At 43.5% G+C, this 19,601-nt stretch overlaps 1 protein-coding gene across 2 annotated transcripts in view; it reads left to right on the plus strand.

Moving 5' to 3' along the window:
- Nucleotides 1-19,601, plus strand: part of XKRX (XK related X-linked) — a 32,327-nt gene continuing 12,726 nt past the window's right edge. Inside the window, exon 1 of one of the 2 annotated variants that reach the window (XM_064362606.1) lies at nt 1-66. Coding sequence is in view for 1 of the 2 variants with exons in the window: in XM_021666671.2 (XP_021522346.2) it covers nt 16,907-17,241 (335 nt within the window). In the remaining variant the exon portion in view is untranslated. Of the gene's footprint in view, nt 67-15,774; nt 17,242-19,601 lie in introns of those variants that run through there. The other variant, XM_021666671.2, reaches the window with a different exon arrangement.

Raw genomic sequence — 19,601 nt, forward strand, 5'->3', positions numbered from 1 at the left:
TCTCTGCTGGACCCTGCTGACGCTGGCAAAAGTGAAGCACCTCGCCCCACCTTGTTGCCAATGGATGTAAGTAAAAATTTAGTTCCCCACTCAGCCTTGCAGATTCCTCCCTGGCAAAAGCATAGTACAGACTCACGTCACTTTGCTGCTGCTGGGTCAGATTGTAAGTTCTGCTCCCTGTCAGGCCTTGTTGACACAGGGATTAGGGAGAAGCAGAATACTGACATACTGTTTTGTTCTACCCTGTTGGCACTGGAGGGAAGGGTGGAAGTTCAGCTCACTGCTGGGGCCCTTCCAGGTGGGAGAATGGGGAATGGAAGGATGACTTGCACCAACTCATTGCTGTCAGGTAGGGATGGCCCCACTGAGACTACCCCAGTGGGGAAAGTGGAGTGCCATCTAGCACTACCTCTCATAGACTGGTTCCACCTCTTTGCAACTGAGGAGACAGGGTGGAAGTTCACTCCTGTTTGGTCCTGCTGATACCACTCCTGTGGGGGAGGCACAAGGCCTAGTTGGCCTGCCTAACTGCTGCTATGTGGAGGCAGACATGGGTATCTATCTTTGTTTGGCACAGCTGACACCACAGGGAAGGGGCAAATTTTCCTTTGATGTTTGATTAGAGTAGAATGGTTACTATCAAAAAGATTTTCTGTTCTACTAGGCCACTCCATTTCCTGGTCATTTAACTAAAGGGAACAGTCTTTTCTAGGGCCTCTTTTTTGGGTCTGGGCCTGTTGGCAGTTTCAGGTTGCAGGCTTCTCCAGCGTCCCATCTGGAATTTATGGAAGACAGCTCACTACTGTAGTGTTCTTTATATCCTAAGGTCCCTAGGCAATCCACCTTGTCTTCTCCACCTTTCAAAGTCTTCTCATGCTTGATTGTTTTTACATCAAGGTTTTCTGTTTTATTGTAAGAGGGAGGACTAGTGAGAAATGGGTCATTGATTTTTTTTTTAAAAAAGTACTTAATTCTTTCTACTTTCTTTGGGCATGCTACTTTGTTACTTATCTGTATTCTTGAGTTGACTGTTCAGTGCATTTATTGTCAATCAAAATAATTCATGTATTGGCTGGTCGTGGTGGCTCACGTCTGCAGTCTCAGCACTTTGGTAGGCTGAGATAGGTGGATCGCTTGAGTTCAGGAGTAGAATACCAGCCTGGGCAACATGGTGAAACTCTGTCCCTCCAAAAAAATACAAAAATTAGCTGGGCATGTTGGCTTGTGTTTGTAGTCCTAGCTACTCGGGAGGCTGAGGTGAGAAGATGGATTGAACCCAGGAGATAGACGTGGCAGTGAGCCAAGATCATAGCCCTGCACTCCAGCCTGGGCAACAGAGCCAGGCCCTCTTTCAAAAAAAAAAAATCATGTATTATCAGTTGAAATATATTTGAATATATTGAAATAAATAAGTGAATGTAATGCTACAACTTTCTTATGAACCACGTTAAGCTGGATAGGTTTTGATGGGTTCTGATTTCCCTGCTGATTATTTTCAAACACTTTATAATCTCTGTTTTGATTCTCTGTTTAACCCAAGGGTTGTTTAGAAGAATGTTTTGAAAATGCCAATTGGATAGATGGTAAGCAGAGCTGTCCTTTGTGCCTATAGATTTCCACATAAGGCCAGGCTAGGGTTTTTCTGAAAAGTTTTCATATATAAATGAGATTGGAAATTTGGTTCCCTGCTATTTTTTTCCCTATCTTTATTCTTCAGGTGTTTATTGTATACTCATTATATGTAATAAGTCTAAGTTGCTTTGCTTTGATGAGGAGAAAAAGCAAGTTAATGCATAGTTCCTCCCCTTCAGAAGTGTAGTATTTAATTAGCGTGATGATATGTATACACAAGCCATTTAAATAGCAGTACTTGACAATAGTGTCTAAAGTATTGGCCATGGGAGTTCATAGACAAGGAAAATCAGTGGCGCCTGACGTAATTGGGAGAAAGACCTGTCAGAGGAGGGAGAGGTATTTGAATTGGACCTTAAAGGGTAAGTAAGATGTAAATATGCAGAGAGGAAATGAAAGGATGTTGCTGGCTGAGAAACTGGCAAGTCCAAAGGCTACCATGGGTAGGGAAATGGGAAAGCTAAATTATGGTGGCAGTGGAAGATGAATTAAGTTTTAGTTGTGTTGAGTTTTAGATGATTATAGGACATCTAATTGAGGGATACTCTGGAAATTATTGATCCTCATTTAGTGATTAATTAGTTGAGCTTAACCTTGTCCAAAATAGTAGTCTGTTCTCTCTTGGCTTGGTCAGAGGAATACAGTGTTCTCGTTTAGATGTATTTCAGTTGCGTATATGTGTCACAGGTGGGGTACCAGGTATCTTCTACTTACCCCTCCTGATCCACTCTTCACCCTTTTATATTCCGCTCTGTGCCCCCAGAGGGCAAACTATGTGGATTACATTCGTGAGTTCCTTTCCCATTTTGGCTTCTGGTAGGGTTTGAGTGGTGGAGATCCCTGACAGGACATCACAGGAAGGGAAGAAATTGAGGTTATGGTGTGTATTTCTGGCTTCCTCCTGGTAGGATTGCCTCAGGCTAGCTACTGTCCCTTAACTAAAGGTCACAGCTCTCTCATGGGGACTCTCTCTATATCACATTCTTCTTTTTTCTTCTGTGTATTTCTCCCCTCATCCTCTTGTGCACGGGGTAGTAATGGCCTCAAATTATGCATTCTCCCTCCCTGTTGGTTTTCCTATACCCTGCCCACACCTTTGTAGATAGTCCTTTTGTTAAGCTTTCCACCAATTATGCTAATTTGAATGTGCCATCTGTTTCCAGCTGGGACCCTGACTGATAGAGATGAGATATCAATTTTCAAAGAATTAGAATCCAATGAAATAAGCCTAACAAAATATGACTAAATATGATTCAATCTGTCTCTCTCTGATTAATGTAGGCTCTTGCATCACTTTCAGATAATCATTCTGAACTGCAGTCTTTAGCGCGTAGATGTGTCGGGAGTGACAGTTCATGGAATATTAATAATAACTAGCATTTATTAATTACTTACTCTTTCCATGCACCACGCTAGGCAGGGGTTTTTTTCTTTTTCTTTCTTTTTTTTTTTTTTTGAGACAGAGTCTTGCACTGTCGCCCAGGCTGGAGTGCAGTGGCATGATCTCAGCTTACTGCAACCTCTGCCTTCTGGGTTCAAACGATTTTCCTGCTTCAGCCTCCCGAGTAGCTGGGATTACAGGCACCTGCCACCATTCCCAGCTAATTTTTTGTATTTTTAGTAAACAAGGGGTTTCACCATGTTGACCAGGCTGGTCTCGAACTCCTGTGATTCACCCTCCTCGGCCTCCCAAAGTGTTGGGATTACAGGTGTGAGCCACTGCACCCGGCTGCTAGGCATGTTTTTATGTGCATCGTTTCACTTAGTCTCCACAGCAACCCTAGGAAGTAGGTAATTTTGTTTATCTCCTTTTTATAGGCAAGGAAACTAAGGCTCAGAGAGATTAAATAGCAAACCGAGATTTCATAGCTAAGAAACAGTGGAACTGGGATTGAAATTCAGGTCTGCCTGACTCTATAGCTCATGTTCTAAATTAAAAATGTGGTCTTCAGATCAGCAGCATTGGAGGGCCTGTTAGAAATGTAGACTCTTGGACTTTACCTCATACCTGCTAAATTAGAATCTGCATTTTAGAAAGATCCCCAGGTGATTACATGCATATCAAAATTTGAGAAGCAGGGCTGGGCACAGTAGCTCATGCCCATAATCCCAGCATTTGGAGAGGCCAAGGCAGGCAGATCACTTGAGTTCAGGAATTTGAGACCAGCCTGGACAACATGGCAAAACCCTGTCTATTCAAAAAATATATATATATTAGCCAGGCATGGTGGCGCATACCTATAGTCCCAGCTACTCGGGAGGCTGAGGCAGGAGAATCACCTAAGCCCAGGAAAGTCAAGGCTGCAGTGAGCCACGTTCACACCACTGCACTCCAGTCTGGGTAACAGAGCAAGACCTTGTCTTAAAAAAAAATAATAAATAAAATAAAATTTGAGAAGCAGTACTATAAACCATGTTGCTAGTACAGTCTGCCTATTACAGGCTGCTATAGAAAGTTCTCTTTGATTGATGCTGGGTACTGTGACATGGTAAAAGCCCCATAAAACTGCATACCTCAACCATACTTCGGCTTTCTATTGAAACTGCTCTCTGTAACCCAAATGTGACAGGCAAACAGTCCAAACCCATGCCATCTTGGCCCCTGTGACTTAAGGGGCCAAGTAATTAAGTAATTAAGTACTGTAATTTCCACCCTACCCAGACAATGTGTAAACAAATGCTAATCTTGACTTTTGTGAACCACTTAAGTAACAATCAGAATGTCAAAGTCCCCTGGCCCTCGGAGTGTCCGGAGCCCCTCACCCTCATCTCCGCCCAGGAGGTGATTTACAGAATCCACTAGCCCTCAGAACGTCTGAAGCCCCTCACCCCCTGCCCCTCACCCTCACTCCCGAGGTGGTTTTATGGGTATAAAAGGTATGGACACCCTCCTTTCGGGGCCACGGGTTGGAGAGACACGAGTCCTCCGTGGCCGCCGGCAATAAAGACCCTGCAATTTGGCATACTTTTGTCTTGGTGTTGACTTTCTATGCTCGGGCCAGTACAACAATACAAAGAGCATTTACCCTTATGTGCTATTTATCACTGATGCCATATGGCCTTCTAGCTGGAATCTGACAAGACAGTGCTGCCATTTTTGAAACAAGGGCATTGAGATTTAGTCGTGAACCTTAACTTGGTAAGAGATGCCAGGAAACAGTGTGAACTGCTGCTGTTGTAGAAAGGAGAGCTTGGCCTCAGTTCACTGCCAGGAATTTTTTGTGGTTGGAGTTCAAGGATGCAGCATTAATTGCTGTGCTTAGAAACTCCCAAATTCGTGGATGCTTGGCTAGTTCTCAGAAAAACTGGTGCATTCAAAAAGTTTGATTTGGCTGGACGTGGTGGCTCACACCTGTAATCCCAGCACTTCGGGAGGCCGAGGTAGGTGGATCACCTCAGGTCAGGAGTTTGAGACCAGCCTGGCCAACATGGTGAAAACCCATCTCTACTAAAAATACAATAATTAGCTGGGTATGGTGGTGGGTGGCTGTAATCCCAGCTAGTTGGGAGGCTGAGGCAGGAGAATCACTTGAACCCAGGAGGCGGAGGTTGCAATAGGCCGAGATTGCACCATTGCACTCTAGCCTGAGTGACAAGAGTGAAACTCAGTCTCAAAAACAAAGCAAAACAAAACAAAACAAAAAGGTTGATTTAGTGTCCTTAGACTCTCCTTTCTACAGTGTTCACTTCCCATCCTTATTTCATAGTCACTACCTTTCCCTCATGTTCATCATGCCACCCGTTTCTTATTTCTGTTGATATCTGCTTTAAGAGAGCACATCAGATGATAAATCTATGAAAAGTGCTCTGTCTCACTAGTAATGAGGGAAATTCAAACTAAAAGCACAATGAGATACTGTTGCACACCCATCAGAACAGCTTAAATGAAAAAAGACTGACATTACCATGTATTGGTGAAGATGGGGATTTATCGGAACTTTTGTACACTATTGGTGGTTATATAAATTGGTACAACTACTCTAAAAAGCTATTTGGCAGTATTTACCAAAGCTGAACTTAGGCATACCCCAGTGACAAAGTAATATCACTCTTAGATATTTAACCAAGAGAAACTTTTCCACATGTACATAAGGATACATATACATATGTAGATGTCCATTAAAGGATTTTGTTTGAGACAGTAAAAAATGAAAAGCAACCTGAATGATCATCAACAGAGTGAATACATGAACTATGGTGTATTCATCTGATGGGATTCCATACAGTATTTAAAATGAATGAATTATAGCCATATGTAGCAACACAAAACTACAGCAAAATTTATCAAAACCATACTGTTGGCTGGGCAAGGAGGCTCATGCCTGTAATACCAGCACTTTGGGAGGCCAAGGCGGGCGGATCATCTGAGGTTAAGAGTTCGAGACCAGCCTGGCCAACATGGTGAAACCCCATCTCTGCTAAAAATACAAAAATTAGCTGGGTCTGGTGGTGGGCACCAATAATCCCAGCTACTCAGGAGGCTGGGGCAGGAGAATCGCTTGAACCCAGGCGGAGGTTGCAGTGAGCAGAGATTGCACCATTGCACTCCAGCCTGGGCGACAAGAGCAAAACTCCATCTCAGAAAAAAAAACATACTGTTGAGGAAAAAAAAGTTATAGAAAATTCTGTATAATAGCATTAAAGTATAAAAATATAAAACAATATCCTATTATGTTATATATTATTTGTGCATGCATAGATAGTAAAAGGAAAATTAAAAAAATATTTATGCTTATGGTACATGCATAGATTTAATGTTTATGTTATGTGCATAGAGAGTAAAAGGAAAAGAGCTCTCACTAAATACACACACACACACACACACACACACACACACACAGAGTCAGTTGCATAACTAGGACGAGAAGCCAGTTTTCCTTATTCTTCCTTTCTTTCTTTCTTTCTTTTTTTTTTTCATTTTTTTTCTTAATAAGCCTAGTCTTGTCAGATACTGGACTTTTCCTTATTCTTCCTTAGCCGAAGTAGTAGAGGCTTCAAAATCTAGATGGTCTGCACGGTCATTAACTTGGCTCCTTGTCTCCGGTAGCTGGGCTTTGTGTAGCTTAGAACATGTTATGGGAGCCTGGTAAGTTTGGCAGGAGTGGAGTTAGTATCTCTTTTACATTAAGGCAGAGGGCAAGGTTGCTATAAACTTTTTTTCCCCCACATTCTCATTCCCTGTCTACCGGCCAGGAATGCTGAGTTTGACCTGATTAAAGTTATGGTAATATGAAACACTAGTAAGCTGGTGACTGTTCCAACCTAAAGCTGAACTCCTCCAGCACTTCTCAGTCGTGTTTGACTAGCTTTGGCAGCAGCTGCTGGACACAGAGCCAAACCCAGAGAACCAAAAAGCTACAAATGGCCTCTGGTATGATTAAAATGGACTATTTGCATAGTAGTTGGATCAAAATTCTGAGTTCTGAACAACGTAGGTTTTCATGTAAAGGGTCTACAGGGTATAGGAGAAGACGAAATTCTGGAAAATGAAAGGCAGTACATGGCCCCTGTTCTCCTGAATCTACTGTGGTTACTTTTTTCTCAAATACTTAGCAATTGCCTTTAAATTCCCCAGGCTGTCAAGACCTCGAAAATCTACCAGAGGGGTATGTGAGATAGAGTGAGAAAGAGAGTTTTAGAAGGGCAGGCAAAAAGGAGGAAAATAAAAGAGGAGACTCTTTTGAATGGGTTGTTTCATTCCTTTGATGATCTGACCTGCCTTTTTTTATGCATTTGATCTAGTAATGACTCATGAGGATAGCCTTGGGAGATGTTTGGGTTCTAGTCCTAATACCTCTATTTCAGTGACCTTGAGCAGATCAACTAATGTCTTTGAACTTCAGATAGATACCTCATCTATAACATGGAGATAATAATAGTATTTACCTAATGTGGTTGTTAAGGTATGTAAAGTGCTCGGCATGGTGCCTGGCACAAGGTAAGTAAATAATTAATAAATTTGTGATGATCTTTCTTCTTGTTGTTGTTACAGTATCAGAGAAGCAAAGGAGGAGAGCATTTTGAGTAGGAGAGGAAAGTCTGGTCTACAGAATGCAAAATGCAGCAGAGAGGTACAGAAGGATGAGAATTGAGAGAAGGGAAGGTTTGAGGCTTGATTAGAAATGCTGAATGATAGGCTGGGTGCGGTGGCTCATGCCTGTGATCCCAGCACTTTTCAAGGCTGAGGCAGGTGGATCACCTGACGTCAGGAGTTCAAGATTATCCTGGCCAACATGGTGAAACCCCAACTCTACTAAAAATACAAAAATTAGCCAGGCATGGTGGTGCGTGCCTGTAATCCTAGCTACTTGGGAGGCTGAGGCAGGAGAATCCCTTGAACCCAGGAGGCAGAGGTTGTAGTGAGCTGAGACTACATTTCAAAAAAAAAAAGAAATACTGAGTGATATTTACATTTGAGATCCATCTTTTAAGCTCCTTATTTTTACTGGAAATGGGAATCAGAGTTTAAAAAAATTCCATCACTTTTTGCTCTCAGGAGACATATTTAGTTAAGTTCACAGGAAGCAATGTTTATAGGGAGAATATGTAAGAAGGTAGCTGCAGCTGTGACAGCCACAGCAGACTCTTTATGCTTGTCCATTAGAACTTTCTGTGATGTGGACATCTTCTATATCTGTGCAATATATCCATACACATGTGGCTATTGAGCACTTGAAATATGCTAGTGCTCTAATGTGACTGAGGAACGGAAATTTTATTTATTTATTTTGAGACAGAGTCTGGCTCTGTCACCCAGGCTGGAGTACAGTGGCATGATCTCAGCTCACTGGAAGCTCTGCCTCCCGGGATCAAGCGATTCTTCTACCTCAGCCTCCCAAGCAGCTGGGATTACAGGCATGCACCACCAAACCTAGCTAATTTTTGTATTTTTAGTAAAGACGGGGTTTCACTATATGTTGACCAGGCTGGTCTCAAACTCTTAACCTCAAAAAGTGATCCACTCACCTTGGCCTCCCAAAGTGGTAGGATTACAGACATGAGCCACAGTGCCAGGCCTGAAATTTTAATTTTATTTAATCTTAATTAGCTTAAGTTTAAATAACCATGTGTGGCTTGCGGCTACCCTAATGGACATTGCAGCTCTGGCTGCCCTGAAAAAGCCATCATTGTTATTAGGGGAGCAAGGCATATACTCTTGAGACCAGTTAAATACCAAAAGAATTGGGGTCAGACAGTAGAGACTTAGTTATTCAGAAAACAAGTGATGTCCTCTTGGCCGGAGAATTTAAAGAGAGTCTTGTAAAGTAAGTTACAGTGTTTGGATAGGAGGAAAGAAGGCAAGAGGTTATTCTGGATGGGTTGGAAGGGGTGGGCAAATATTTGGAGTTAAAAAATGTCTCCTACATGAGAAGTTTGAGGACAATGACTATTCTAAAATAGAGCACTCATATTGGGAATTAGGTGCATTTGGGCCAGAACATGGACAGTCTTGAATCCTAGCACACAGAGTTTAGGCTGTCCACAGATGTTTTGCAGGCTTAAAACACAGATTCTCAGGCCCCACCTTGACCTACTAAATCAAATTTTCTGGCTTGGAGGCTAAGAAATCAGTATTTTGAGCAAGCTTCTCAGATGTAGATGATGCACATTCAAGTTTGAGATCTATTAGATAGACAGAAAGGAGCCCACGGGAGCTTTTGGTGAAGGGAGTGATGTGATAACAGCAGTATCTTAGGAAGCTTAATAGGGTAGGACAGTGTAGAGTGTAGAGACTAGAGTAAGGAAACCAGTTAGGTGACTGTTAAAGTAGTTCAGATATGAACTTCACAAATTCAGATTTTCTTTCTGGCTGGTATCCTTGGAATTGTCAAATTGACTCCTAAAACTTCCTTGCAGGTCATATTTTAATTTTCAACACAATTTGTTTGCTATTTTAAATGAATAGGGCCCAGGCACCAAAGCCTGACTTCCTCGGTTCAAATCCAAGCTCTACTACCTCAGCGATTTTAGCTTAGACAAGTTTTCATAACTTTTCTGTGTTGCAACTTCCTTATCTATAAACTGGAGATGATTATAGCTCCTATCTCATAAGGGCATTGCAGGTGTTAAATTAGATCATAGAGGGCTCACAACAGTACTTGGCACATAGTAAGCACTCAGTAAATGTTGGTATGATATTATTTAAACAAAAGAACTCTTTAGTTTATTACAATTTGTATAATAATTAAAACCAATCAATTACCTTTTTCAAAAAAAAGAGTTAAATGTGCCCATTTGGTATGTTAAAACTGAGTTCTAGAGTTTTTGCTGAATGAGTTGTATTTCAAAGCATAATGCTTCCATTAATTTTATATATAACTATCCTTCATAAAATAAGTCTCAACAGGATGAATTGCTTTTCCCACTGATTGTGTTAACCTGTGGTTAGTTCTTGGCTATGAATGATATATCTTTTTAAACTTTGTCGTTTTGAAAACTACTAGCTTTCAGTGGATGCTATTTGTGTTATTTATATCCAAAGAAAAGAACAGACATTCTTTTGCTCTTCAGGGGAACTGATAGTGGAAATAAAATTTGATTTGTTATCTTGGTGTGTGGCCTGGGGTCCTGGTGTCACTTGATCCCTTGACTTACCCTGGAGGTGCGGCAACAGGTTTCTGAAGTAGTGAGAAAGTCTTTTCAGGTGCCTTACTTGAGAGCATGTTAACTTCTGGTTGCTGCTTCACTCTCCTTCCAGACCTCACTGACACAGAGGCTTCTAGCCTCTCCAGTTTCCTTTGCATTGTCAGCTGCCTGAAGCAACTCTCAAGATGCACCTTCAAGTCAAGTGCGGCATGGAGGGAAGGAAACAGCTAAGACCCATGATAGCTACCTACATACTTCTGAGCCAGTCTAAGCCAGAACATAGCCTCAGAAACTTCTTTCTGCTTTCAGAAACAAAGTCACCCCTAACTTTGTTCTCTTAGGTTCTGTTAGATGGTTGAAAAAGAGAGGTCTGTTACACGGTTGGTTAAGATTCTTTTTTTAATGTTTTGACGAGATTAATACATATATTCCCTGCCATCTCTCTAGTTGTCCATTTCCCTTCCCTGGAGGCAATCAGTTTCCAATTTCTTGTGCATCCTTCCAGAGATACTCTGCACATGAATGTATATATATATAACCTTATATTTTTTCTTTATATCCTTAAGTTTTATACAAATTGTAGCATACCATAAATGATAGCCTGCACCTTGCTTTTATCCCTTAATATATACTGGAGACCGTTTCATATCAGTACAGGCAGAGCTTCTTTATGGCTGTAGGGCAGCACTGTGTGGAATCTAAGTATTTCATAATTACTGCAGATGTACCAGAATGTATTTTAGCAGTTCTTTATTGATGGATGTTTACATTGCATCTCATCTTTGGTGATTATAAACATGATTATACATATTTCACATGTGAGAGTATAGCTTTAGGACACTTTGGTGATTTACCTGTTGAAGTGGCTGTATAACCACAGTGCTGTGTGTAGAATCAATTTGCCATGCTTAAATAGGGAGCCACAGGATGTTAGAGTTAGAAGAGATCTTAGAAATTCCAGAGAAACCCAAGATGACATGAAGACTTAGAGACAGATTCAAGACTAAATCCCACAGTGTTTTTGTTTTGTTTTGTTTTGCTTTGTTTTGATAGGGAGTCTTGCTCTGTCTCATACTCCTGGCCTCAAGTGATCCACCCACTTCGGCCTCCCAAACTGCTGGGGTTACAGGTGTGAGCCACCACGCCGGGCCATGGGTATTTCTTTATAGCAGTGTGAGAATGGACTAATACACAACCCTTATCATGGTGTATTGTGATTGAATATTTTTGTCAGTTCAATGTATAATCCAGAGGGTTTTCAGTTGTGAGCAACAGAAATTGACTGGCAAATTTAGGCAGAAAATGTGTATATTGAAAGCATATTGAACAGCTCACAAAATCACCAGCTGGACTAGAGAACTAGACTCAGGCCTACATAGCCAACATCACAGCTGCCACTGTTACTACCACCAATAGGAGAAAGAGACTCCCCCTAGACTACATGATGATGCAATGGGCAAACTAAGAGTGGAAAGCAACAGGAAACATCATGAAACTTGGGCCATTGCCAGATCACCTCCCTAGCACTAATGAATGCCTACCACCCACCACTCCTACTGCCATCAGTGTTAGCTCAGATTCTCCAAGGAGCAGATACTAAAAGATGGGATTAATTACGCAAGAGATTGATTGCGGGAAATGCCCATAACAGGGTAAGAACTGGAAGAGGTTGGAAGAGCTGTCAGATTGCAATGTAAACCTGACCTTTATGGATAAGAAAAGGCAAAAAGAAGGTTGGGAAGGAAGAATTTTGGACTGAAGAGCAGTTCTAATAAAATTTGCCCTGGCTGATGAGAGTCCTGTAGCCAAAGCTGCCTTTTGGAATAGGTCTGTCTTCCAGAAATGGATCTGACTTAGTATCCCTGCTATGCTCAGTCATTGGCTGGAAGCAGTGTGGCCTCAAAGCAAAGCAGCAAATATTGGGATGAATATAGAACATACAGAAATTTGGGGCCGGGAGTGGTGGCTCACTCCTATAATCCCAGCACTTTGGGAGGCCGAGGCAGGTGAATCAAGAGGTCAAGAGATGGAGACCATCCTGGTCAACATGGTGAAACCCCATCTCTACTAAAAAATACAAAAATTAGCTGGGCATGGTGGCGTGCGCCTGTAGTCCCAGCTACTTGGGAGGCTGAGGCAGGAGAATTGCTTGAGCCCAGGAGGTGGAGGTTGCGGTGAGCCAAGATCGCACTATTGCACTCCAGCCTGGGTAACAAGAGCGAAACTCCATCTCAATAAAAAAAAAAAAAAAAGAACATAGAGAAATTGATGCTTGAACACTACCTGGCATTCAGGGGGCAGCCTAGGTGTCACCTCAGATGACCAGTCTGTGGGAGATCAGTGCTCTTAATGGGGAAGGAGTTCCTAGAACCTCAGCAGCCTTATGACTGCCAACATTGCCAGCATCTTTAGTCCCAAGAAGAGCTGGAATCTAGAGATGGCCTGAGAGAGCAAAGAGTGTTTGGGCAGAAACGGCGAATTCTCTGTTAGCTTCTCCCAGCAGGGCAAAGGAACAGGGAAATAAGAGACCAGAGGATTTAGTGACCTAAAGCGCCAAAGAGTCCTAGGGCTGAAAATAGAGAAGTTGGTGGGTGAGGGGGATCAGGTGACAGAAACTTTACAGATCTATACCAGTCATGGGGGAGTCCAACAAAAGTATAGTAATAGGGGCTCTGACCTCAAGGAGCCTGTGATAATTTAGTTGGGGAATAAAAATGAATACACTTGAAATAATTTTGGTGCTATACTCTGGTATAAACAAAAAAAATGCTGTAGAAATTCTTGAGAAGGGACAGGTCATGTGGCCAGGGAACCTCTGTGAGTTGATGGCTGAATGAGACAGTGCTCATTCAGCCAGGGGAGTTTATGCCCCAGCTACAGTGGCCATGCCACAGCTTTTAGAGATGAGTGTGTCTGAGCCTTGCATGGTTTCATGGAGGAAGTATGGGGGAGGAAGCTTCATCATCATCCCCATTTGTCAAGCACCATTGTCATCAACAAGTGGCACCATAAACAGTCATTACGTATTCTTCCCTCACTAACTTTACACTTTTTAGGGGGAGGCAGGACAAACACAGAAATAGTTGAAGGACTAGGGGCCAGGTGCAGTGGCTCACGCCTGCAGTCCCAGCACTTGAGAGCCCGAGGCAGTCGAATCATGAGGTCAGGAGTTCGAGACCAGAGTGACCAACATGGTAAAACCTGTCTCTACTAAAAATACAAAAATTAGCCGGGTGTGGTGGCACATGCCTGCAGTCCCAGCTACTCAGGAGGCTGAGGCAGGAGAATTACTTGAACCCAGGAGGCAGAGGTTGCAGTGAGCCAAGATTGTGCCACTGCACTCCAGCCTGGGTAACAGAGAGAGACTCCATCTCAAAGAAAAAAAAAAAAAAAAGAGTTGTAGGACTAGTACAAGAGAGCATGTGCCAGTAGCACAACGACAGAGAAAGTCAGGGTTGGGGAGGCAACAGAAGGCTTCTTGCAGGAGGTAGCACTTGGGCTGACCCTTGAAAGAAAGTTACAGTTTGGACCAATGGAGAAAAGGGTGAAGGGGGTTGTAAATCGCATCAACAAGGCACAGAAGTGGGAGTGAGCAAGGCAAATAGGAGAAGTGAGAAAACTGGCTGGCCTTGTGGTAGGGGTCTTGTGGGCAATAAAGTTTGAGAGGGAAGTAGTGTGGTGATTATACAAAGCCTCAAATGACAGACAGAGTTATTTTGGAACAAAGTAGGAAGGCATTGTAAATTTGTGTATTTGTGGAGAGACAAGGCCATGGAGAAGAAGGAGGAAAGGCTAAAAGGTAAATGTTGGGATTCTACATTCTTCTTTGTAGCTTTACGCTCTCATGTTTTATTTTTTTATTATTATTATTATTATTATTATTATTATTTTGAGATGGAGTTTCACTCTTGTCACCCAGGCTGGAGTACAATGACGCTATCTTGGCTCACTGCAACCTCTGCCTCCCGTGTTCAAGAGATTCTCCTGCCTCAGCCTCCTGAGTAGCTGGGATTACAGGTGCCCACCACCACGCCCAGCTGATTTTTGAATTTTTAGTAGAGACGGGATTTCACCATGTTGGTCAGGCTTGTCTCAAACTCCTGACTTCAGGTAACCCACCCGCCTCAGCCTCCCAAAATGTTGGGATTACAGGCGCGAGCCATTGTGCCCTGCTGACTCTCCCATGTTAAGGGAAACCAACTCACTCTATCCCAGTGAAATGGGATGAGTTGGTCACTTTGCCTGAGATTCGCCTTGTGAACAGGTACCCAAGGAGCCACAAGAGGTTCTTCACCATATACTGGTGGTGGAGAACCTTGTCCCAATTGGAATGTCCCAACTAATAAGAAAAAGAACACTCTCTGAAGTTGTTCTCAATAGTGTTGTCCTCCTTCATGAAATGGAAAGGAGAAAGGAGCAGCCTCCTAGCCCAGCTTCTAGCACAGGTGCAGACCAAGATGGGGAGTCTGCTTCAGAAGACAACAACCTTTAGATGTTGAACCTGTCTCTGAATCAGCCCTGGGGAAAGGAGGCAGTAATCACGGAAACCTTAAAAAACAACATAATGACAGGACAATCTGTAGGCCATCATTTTGGTGCCTGCTACTTGGCCACTCCTCACATAGATTTGTTTTACTGACTTCCTGCAGCAAAAGGAGATTGGCACAGTCTCTGCTACACTGATATTATAATTATTGTTATTGAGACGTAGTCTTGCTCTGTCACCCAGGCTGGAGTGCAGTGGTGTGATCTCTGCTCACGGCAACTTCTGCCTCCCGGGTTTAAGTGAATCTCCTGCCTCAGCCTCCGGGTTTAAGTGAATCTCCTGCCTCAGCCTCCTGAGTAGCTGGGATTACAGTCAGGCACCACCACGCCTGACTGATTTTTGTATTTTTGGTAGAGATCGGGTTTTACCATGTTGACCAGCCTGGTCTTGAACTCCTGGCCTCAAGTGATCTGCCTGCCTTGGCCTCCCAAAGTGCTGGGATTACAGGCATGAGCCACTGTGCCTGGCCTACATTTATATTATTACCAGGAGGCAGTCGTTTTCTGTTTTTCTGTGAGGTTTAGAATTATGTAAATGAAGACATGCAAACAAAAGCTCAGTGAGATGGGGGAGGATTACACTTAATACAGGTAATTTTCAAAGCTCTTTAAGACACCCCTCTCAGTTTTCACTAACAGCACTCTCTTGGCTCTTTGCCAGTCTGTTTAGAATTTGGCACTTCTTCATAACCTTTCAACCAAAGACCTGTAAGTTCATTCTAAAGCTCCTATCCTGGCCTCATTTTGCAAGTGGAGAAATCAAGGCATAAAATAGGAGCTCAGTGTCTGTGGGCTGACCTTGAGTTTTGACCTCTATCCTGTTCCATCTTCCCTCGGCTGAAAACGCTGACCCAATTCTTCCCAGTTTCTCCCTCTCATGATATTATCTGGAGGGCGATAGGACCTAGGGAGGTTCAACCCTGCGGTCGAGGGAGACACACCTGCTTAACCGCGTGGGTAGAGTGTGGGAGCAAGCCACTTAACTAGTTAGGGAGGGCGGGGTAGAAGTGGGTGCCTGCTGCTCTTAGGGAAGAGGGAAGCTGTAGCTCCCACCTGGGTCTGGAAATGGCGGTCAAAAGTGCTTCTAAAGAGTGGTCCAAGCCTCCTTTTGTCCCTCTTCTCCTGGCCACCCCCCTGGAACTCTCCAGCTGGTTTTATTTGGCCCCAGCCATCCCGCCCATCTCGCCCGCCCCCACCGTCCTGGTGCCTCAGTTCTTGAAGCTGACGACCTTTCGCAGCAGGAATCACAAGCCAGGCAGGACCCTGGCACCAGACGGCGTCCAAGAGTTTGGCGACATCTGTCCAGCCAGGTTGGCGCCCCGCACGTCGTGCCTCTCACTAGCAAAGTTTCTCCGTGGAGAAGCAGCCTCTCCAGCCTTTTCTTGATCTTGTAGAGCGCGCGCACTCTGCTTCTCTCCCCCAACACGGTACTGGGAGACAGGGTGGTGACAATACTCCAGTCCTGGGCCCGGCGGTCTTGGGGGCGGGGCTTGGGGGAATCCGAGGAGCCATCCTGAGAACCCTGGACTCAGCGAAGGTCCTGAGGGCGCGCAGGTGAGCAGGCAAGCTAATAGCTACAGCCTAGCAGTAGCTAGGATACCCAGGCACTGAACTGAATCCCCCGAAGGGACGCTCGCTCATACTGCGCCCCATCTTCTGCCCTGGCTCAGCTCTCCGCTGACTTGAGAGGACACACTAGTCAGGACTCTTTGTGAGGAGCTGCTGAGTGTCGGTGCCCCGACAGAGTGGCTACTCCCTGCCTGAGGGACTGCGAAAGGAACCACCACGGAAGCTGCTGCTCTCAGGACTCTTCACTTCCCTGGAGTTGGACTCTGGATGGGGCGCTGGGATGCTTGCTTTTTTCTTGTTCCAGTTTCACAGCAAGTATGTTGACGATTGGAATCCTGGGTCAATTAAGAGTCAAGTTCAAAGTGGTACTCCTGGGCTTTCCATCCCAGACTCCAACTCGAATCTGAGTCTGGAAGACCGTGGTCTCTTGCTCTAGCTAGTGAATCTCCGTTCCCAAACTGGACTTGAGCTCTCCTCACCTATACTTGGACTGCAGCGGCTACAGGGTTCTCTTGGGGATGGGTGGGAGGGTGCTCTGAACACCAGACCACAACATTCAGAAAGAAACTCAACAATGGACAGAGTTTATGAAATTCCTGAGGAGCCAAATGTGGATCCGGTTTCATCTCTGGAGGAAGATGTCATCCGTGGAGCCAACCCCCGATTTACCTTTCCGTTTAGCATCCTTTTCTCCACCTTTTTGTACTGTGGGGAGGCTGCATCTGCTTTGTACATGGTTAGAATCTATCGAAAGAATAGTGAAACTTACTGGATGACATACACCTTTTCCTTCTTTATGTTTTCATCCATTATGGTCCAGTTGACCCTCATTTTTGTCCACAGAGACCTAGCCAAAGATAAACCGCTATCATTATTTATGCATCTAATCCTCTTGGGACCTGTTATCAGGTGAGCAACTTTAAAATCTTTTCCTTACCCCGCAACCCCGCAGAGAAAGATGATTTACAAGATGGATATTATGGCTCTAATCTAATCAGTTCTCTCATTTCCTCCCACTCTCGGCTTACCTACCATCCAAAAAAACTTATCTGAAATCTTAAATGCCACTATGATGAACATGTGGTATGTAGCTGTTTTCCAAAACAATGAACGATACCATTGACAAGACTTTATTAGAGAATGTTTGCTGTCTGGATTTGGGTTGTGTCAACTAGCATGGGAACAACAAGACATGATCTCCCTGTGCATGTAGGCCATAGCTGCAGAGTGCGTAATTTTATTTTTTTAATTTTTTTTTTCTGAGACAAGGTCTTGCTCTGTCTCTCAGGCTACAGTGCAGTAGCGCAATCATAGCTCACTGCAGCCTTGATCTCCTGGGATCAAGCGATTCTCCCACCTCAGCCTCCCAAGTAGCTGGGACCAAAGTATGCATCACCACACCTGGTTAATTAAAAAAAAAAAAAATTTGTAGGCTGGGTGTGGTGGCTTGCGCCTGTAATCCCAGCACTTTGAGAGCCCGAGGCGGGTGGATCACCTGAGGTCAGGAGTTCAAGACCAGCCTGGCCAACATGGTGAAACCCTGTCTCTACTAAAAATCAGCTGGGCATGGTGGCGCACATCTGTAATCCCAGTTACTTGGGAGACTGAGGCAGGAGAATCACTTGAACCCAGAAGGTGGAGGTTGCAGTGAACCAAGATCATTCCACTGCACTCCAGCCTGGGTGATAGAGTGAGACTCCATTGCAAAACAAAAACAAAAACAAAAATTCTTTTTTTTTTTTTTTTTTTGTAGAGATGAGGTCTCATTATGTAGACTGGGCTCAAGTGATCTTCCTGCCTTGGCCTCCCAAAGTGAGCCACCCCGCCTGGCCTGAGTATATAATTTTGACTCTACCTTTTGGATGCTTTGTAAATTGGGTAAAAGTTTTCTTTACCCTGAGCTGCTTGGACTGGTGCTACTGCCATTTTCAAATTTTCCAGAGGAATTTGACATCTGGAAAATATTTTAAACCATCTGTGGTAATCTGGTACCCCAACCCAATGTAGTTCAGTTCTCTGTTGGGTTATCAGTCTCCTGTTTATCTCTTTGTATATTTCTGCAATAAAAATACGAAGTTGGGAGAGGGCAAAGGAAGACAGTTCATCTCTCTATGTGGATACAGTAGCACAATTTAGCAGTATCAAGTATTTCCATTCAGATTGCCTTGAAGTGGAGAGAATGTACTTAATCCTAGGGAGACAAGTATCTGTGTCAACAGTCTCTTCTGGATGCTATGGGGTTTTCAAGGTAGAGAGATATTGCAAAACTTATGAGTTCAGGAGTAAGGAATGGACCAGGTTTGTCTTGATTGCAAGAGAGGCAGACAACTGCAGTCAGCCAAGGAATATGGGTCAGAGTGTTGCAATGGGAAGATACCTCATCATTAGACAACTAAAAACAGTCTGTGAAACTTATCAAGGATGAAACTCCCTCTTTTATAAAATTTCATATCTGTACCTATGTATAATTTTTATTTGTCACTTATACCTCAATAAAGCCAGAAAAATTTATCAATAAATTTTTAAGTGGGGAGGAATTGATTAGGCTCCATCAAAGAGAATATGGGATATCAACAGAAACAGTGGCCTGAAATTCAGGCGACTTGGAGTCTAGTCTTCCCTCTGACATTGACTAGTTGTGTGTTCTTAGTAAAATCTTTGAAGATGCCTTCACAGGAAGGCATGTACAGTTCCCTCATCTGTAAAGCAAATGGGTTAGTCTAAATTATGGGTCTCAAACACTTGCAGGGACCAGGCAAGTATCATAAATTAATGAAGCAGACCTAGTATAAGAAAAAACAGTAGCCTCGTGTGTGATGATAAATGAAAATGAAGTCTCAGTGTTAGAGAAATACTGAGGAGTAGTGAGTACCATGGTAATCTGAAGTCTGCATGACCTGCCTAAAGGAGGTAGCCCCTCTACAGCCCCAGCCCATTGTTTCCCTGTTGGAATTCAGACCCAGTATTGACAAATCCCCTAGCTTTTCAGGAGATGCTCCAAAGACAGGATTTTTATATGAAATGTATGATTTTAAATGTTCACAACTGACTAAAAAAACCAACAACAACAGCACAGGATGGGCAAAACCACATCTGTTCATCAGATATAACAGCGGGCCTATATGCATCTTTGGACTGGGTGATTTAAAGGTCCTTTACAGTTCTAAATCTTTGAAGTTAAGCTGTAAAAGGAAGACCTCATCTCGACCTTGAAACCAAGAAATTTAAAGATGTCACTAGAGGAGCAAATAAACCATTAATCTCTCCTT

The sequence above is a fragment of the Aotus nancymaae genome, unplaced genomic scaffold, assembly GCF_030222135.1.
Source record: "Aotus nancymaae isolate 86718 unplaced genomic scaffold, 86718_ANA_hifiasm-v0.15.2.pri h1tg000004l, whole genome shotgun sequence".
NCBI lineage: Eukaryota > Metazoa > Chordata > Mammalia > Primates > Aotidae > Aotus > Aotus nancymaae.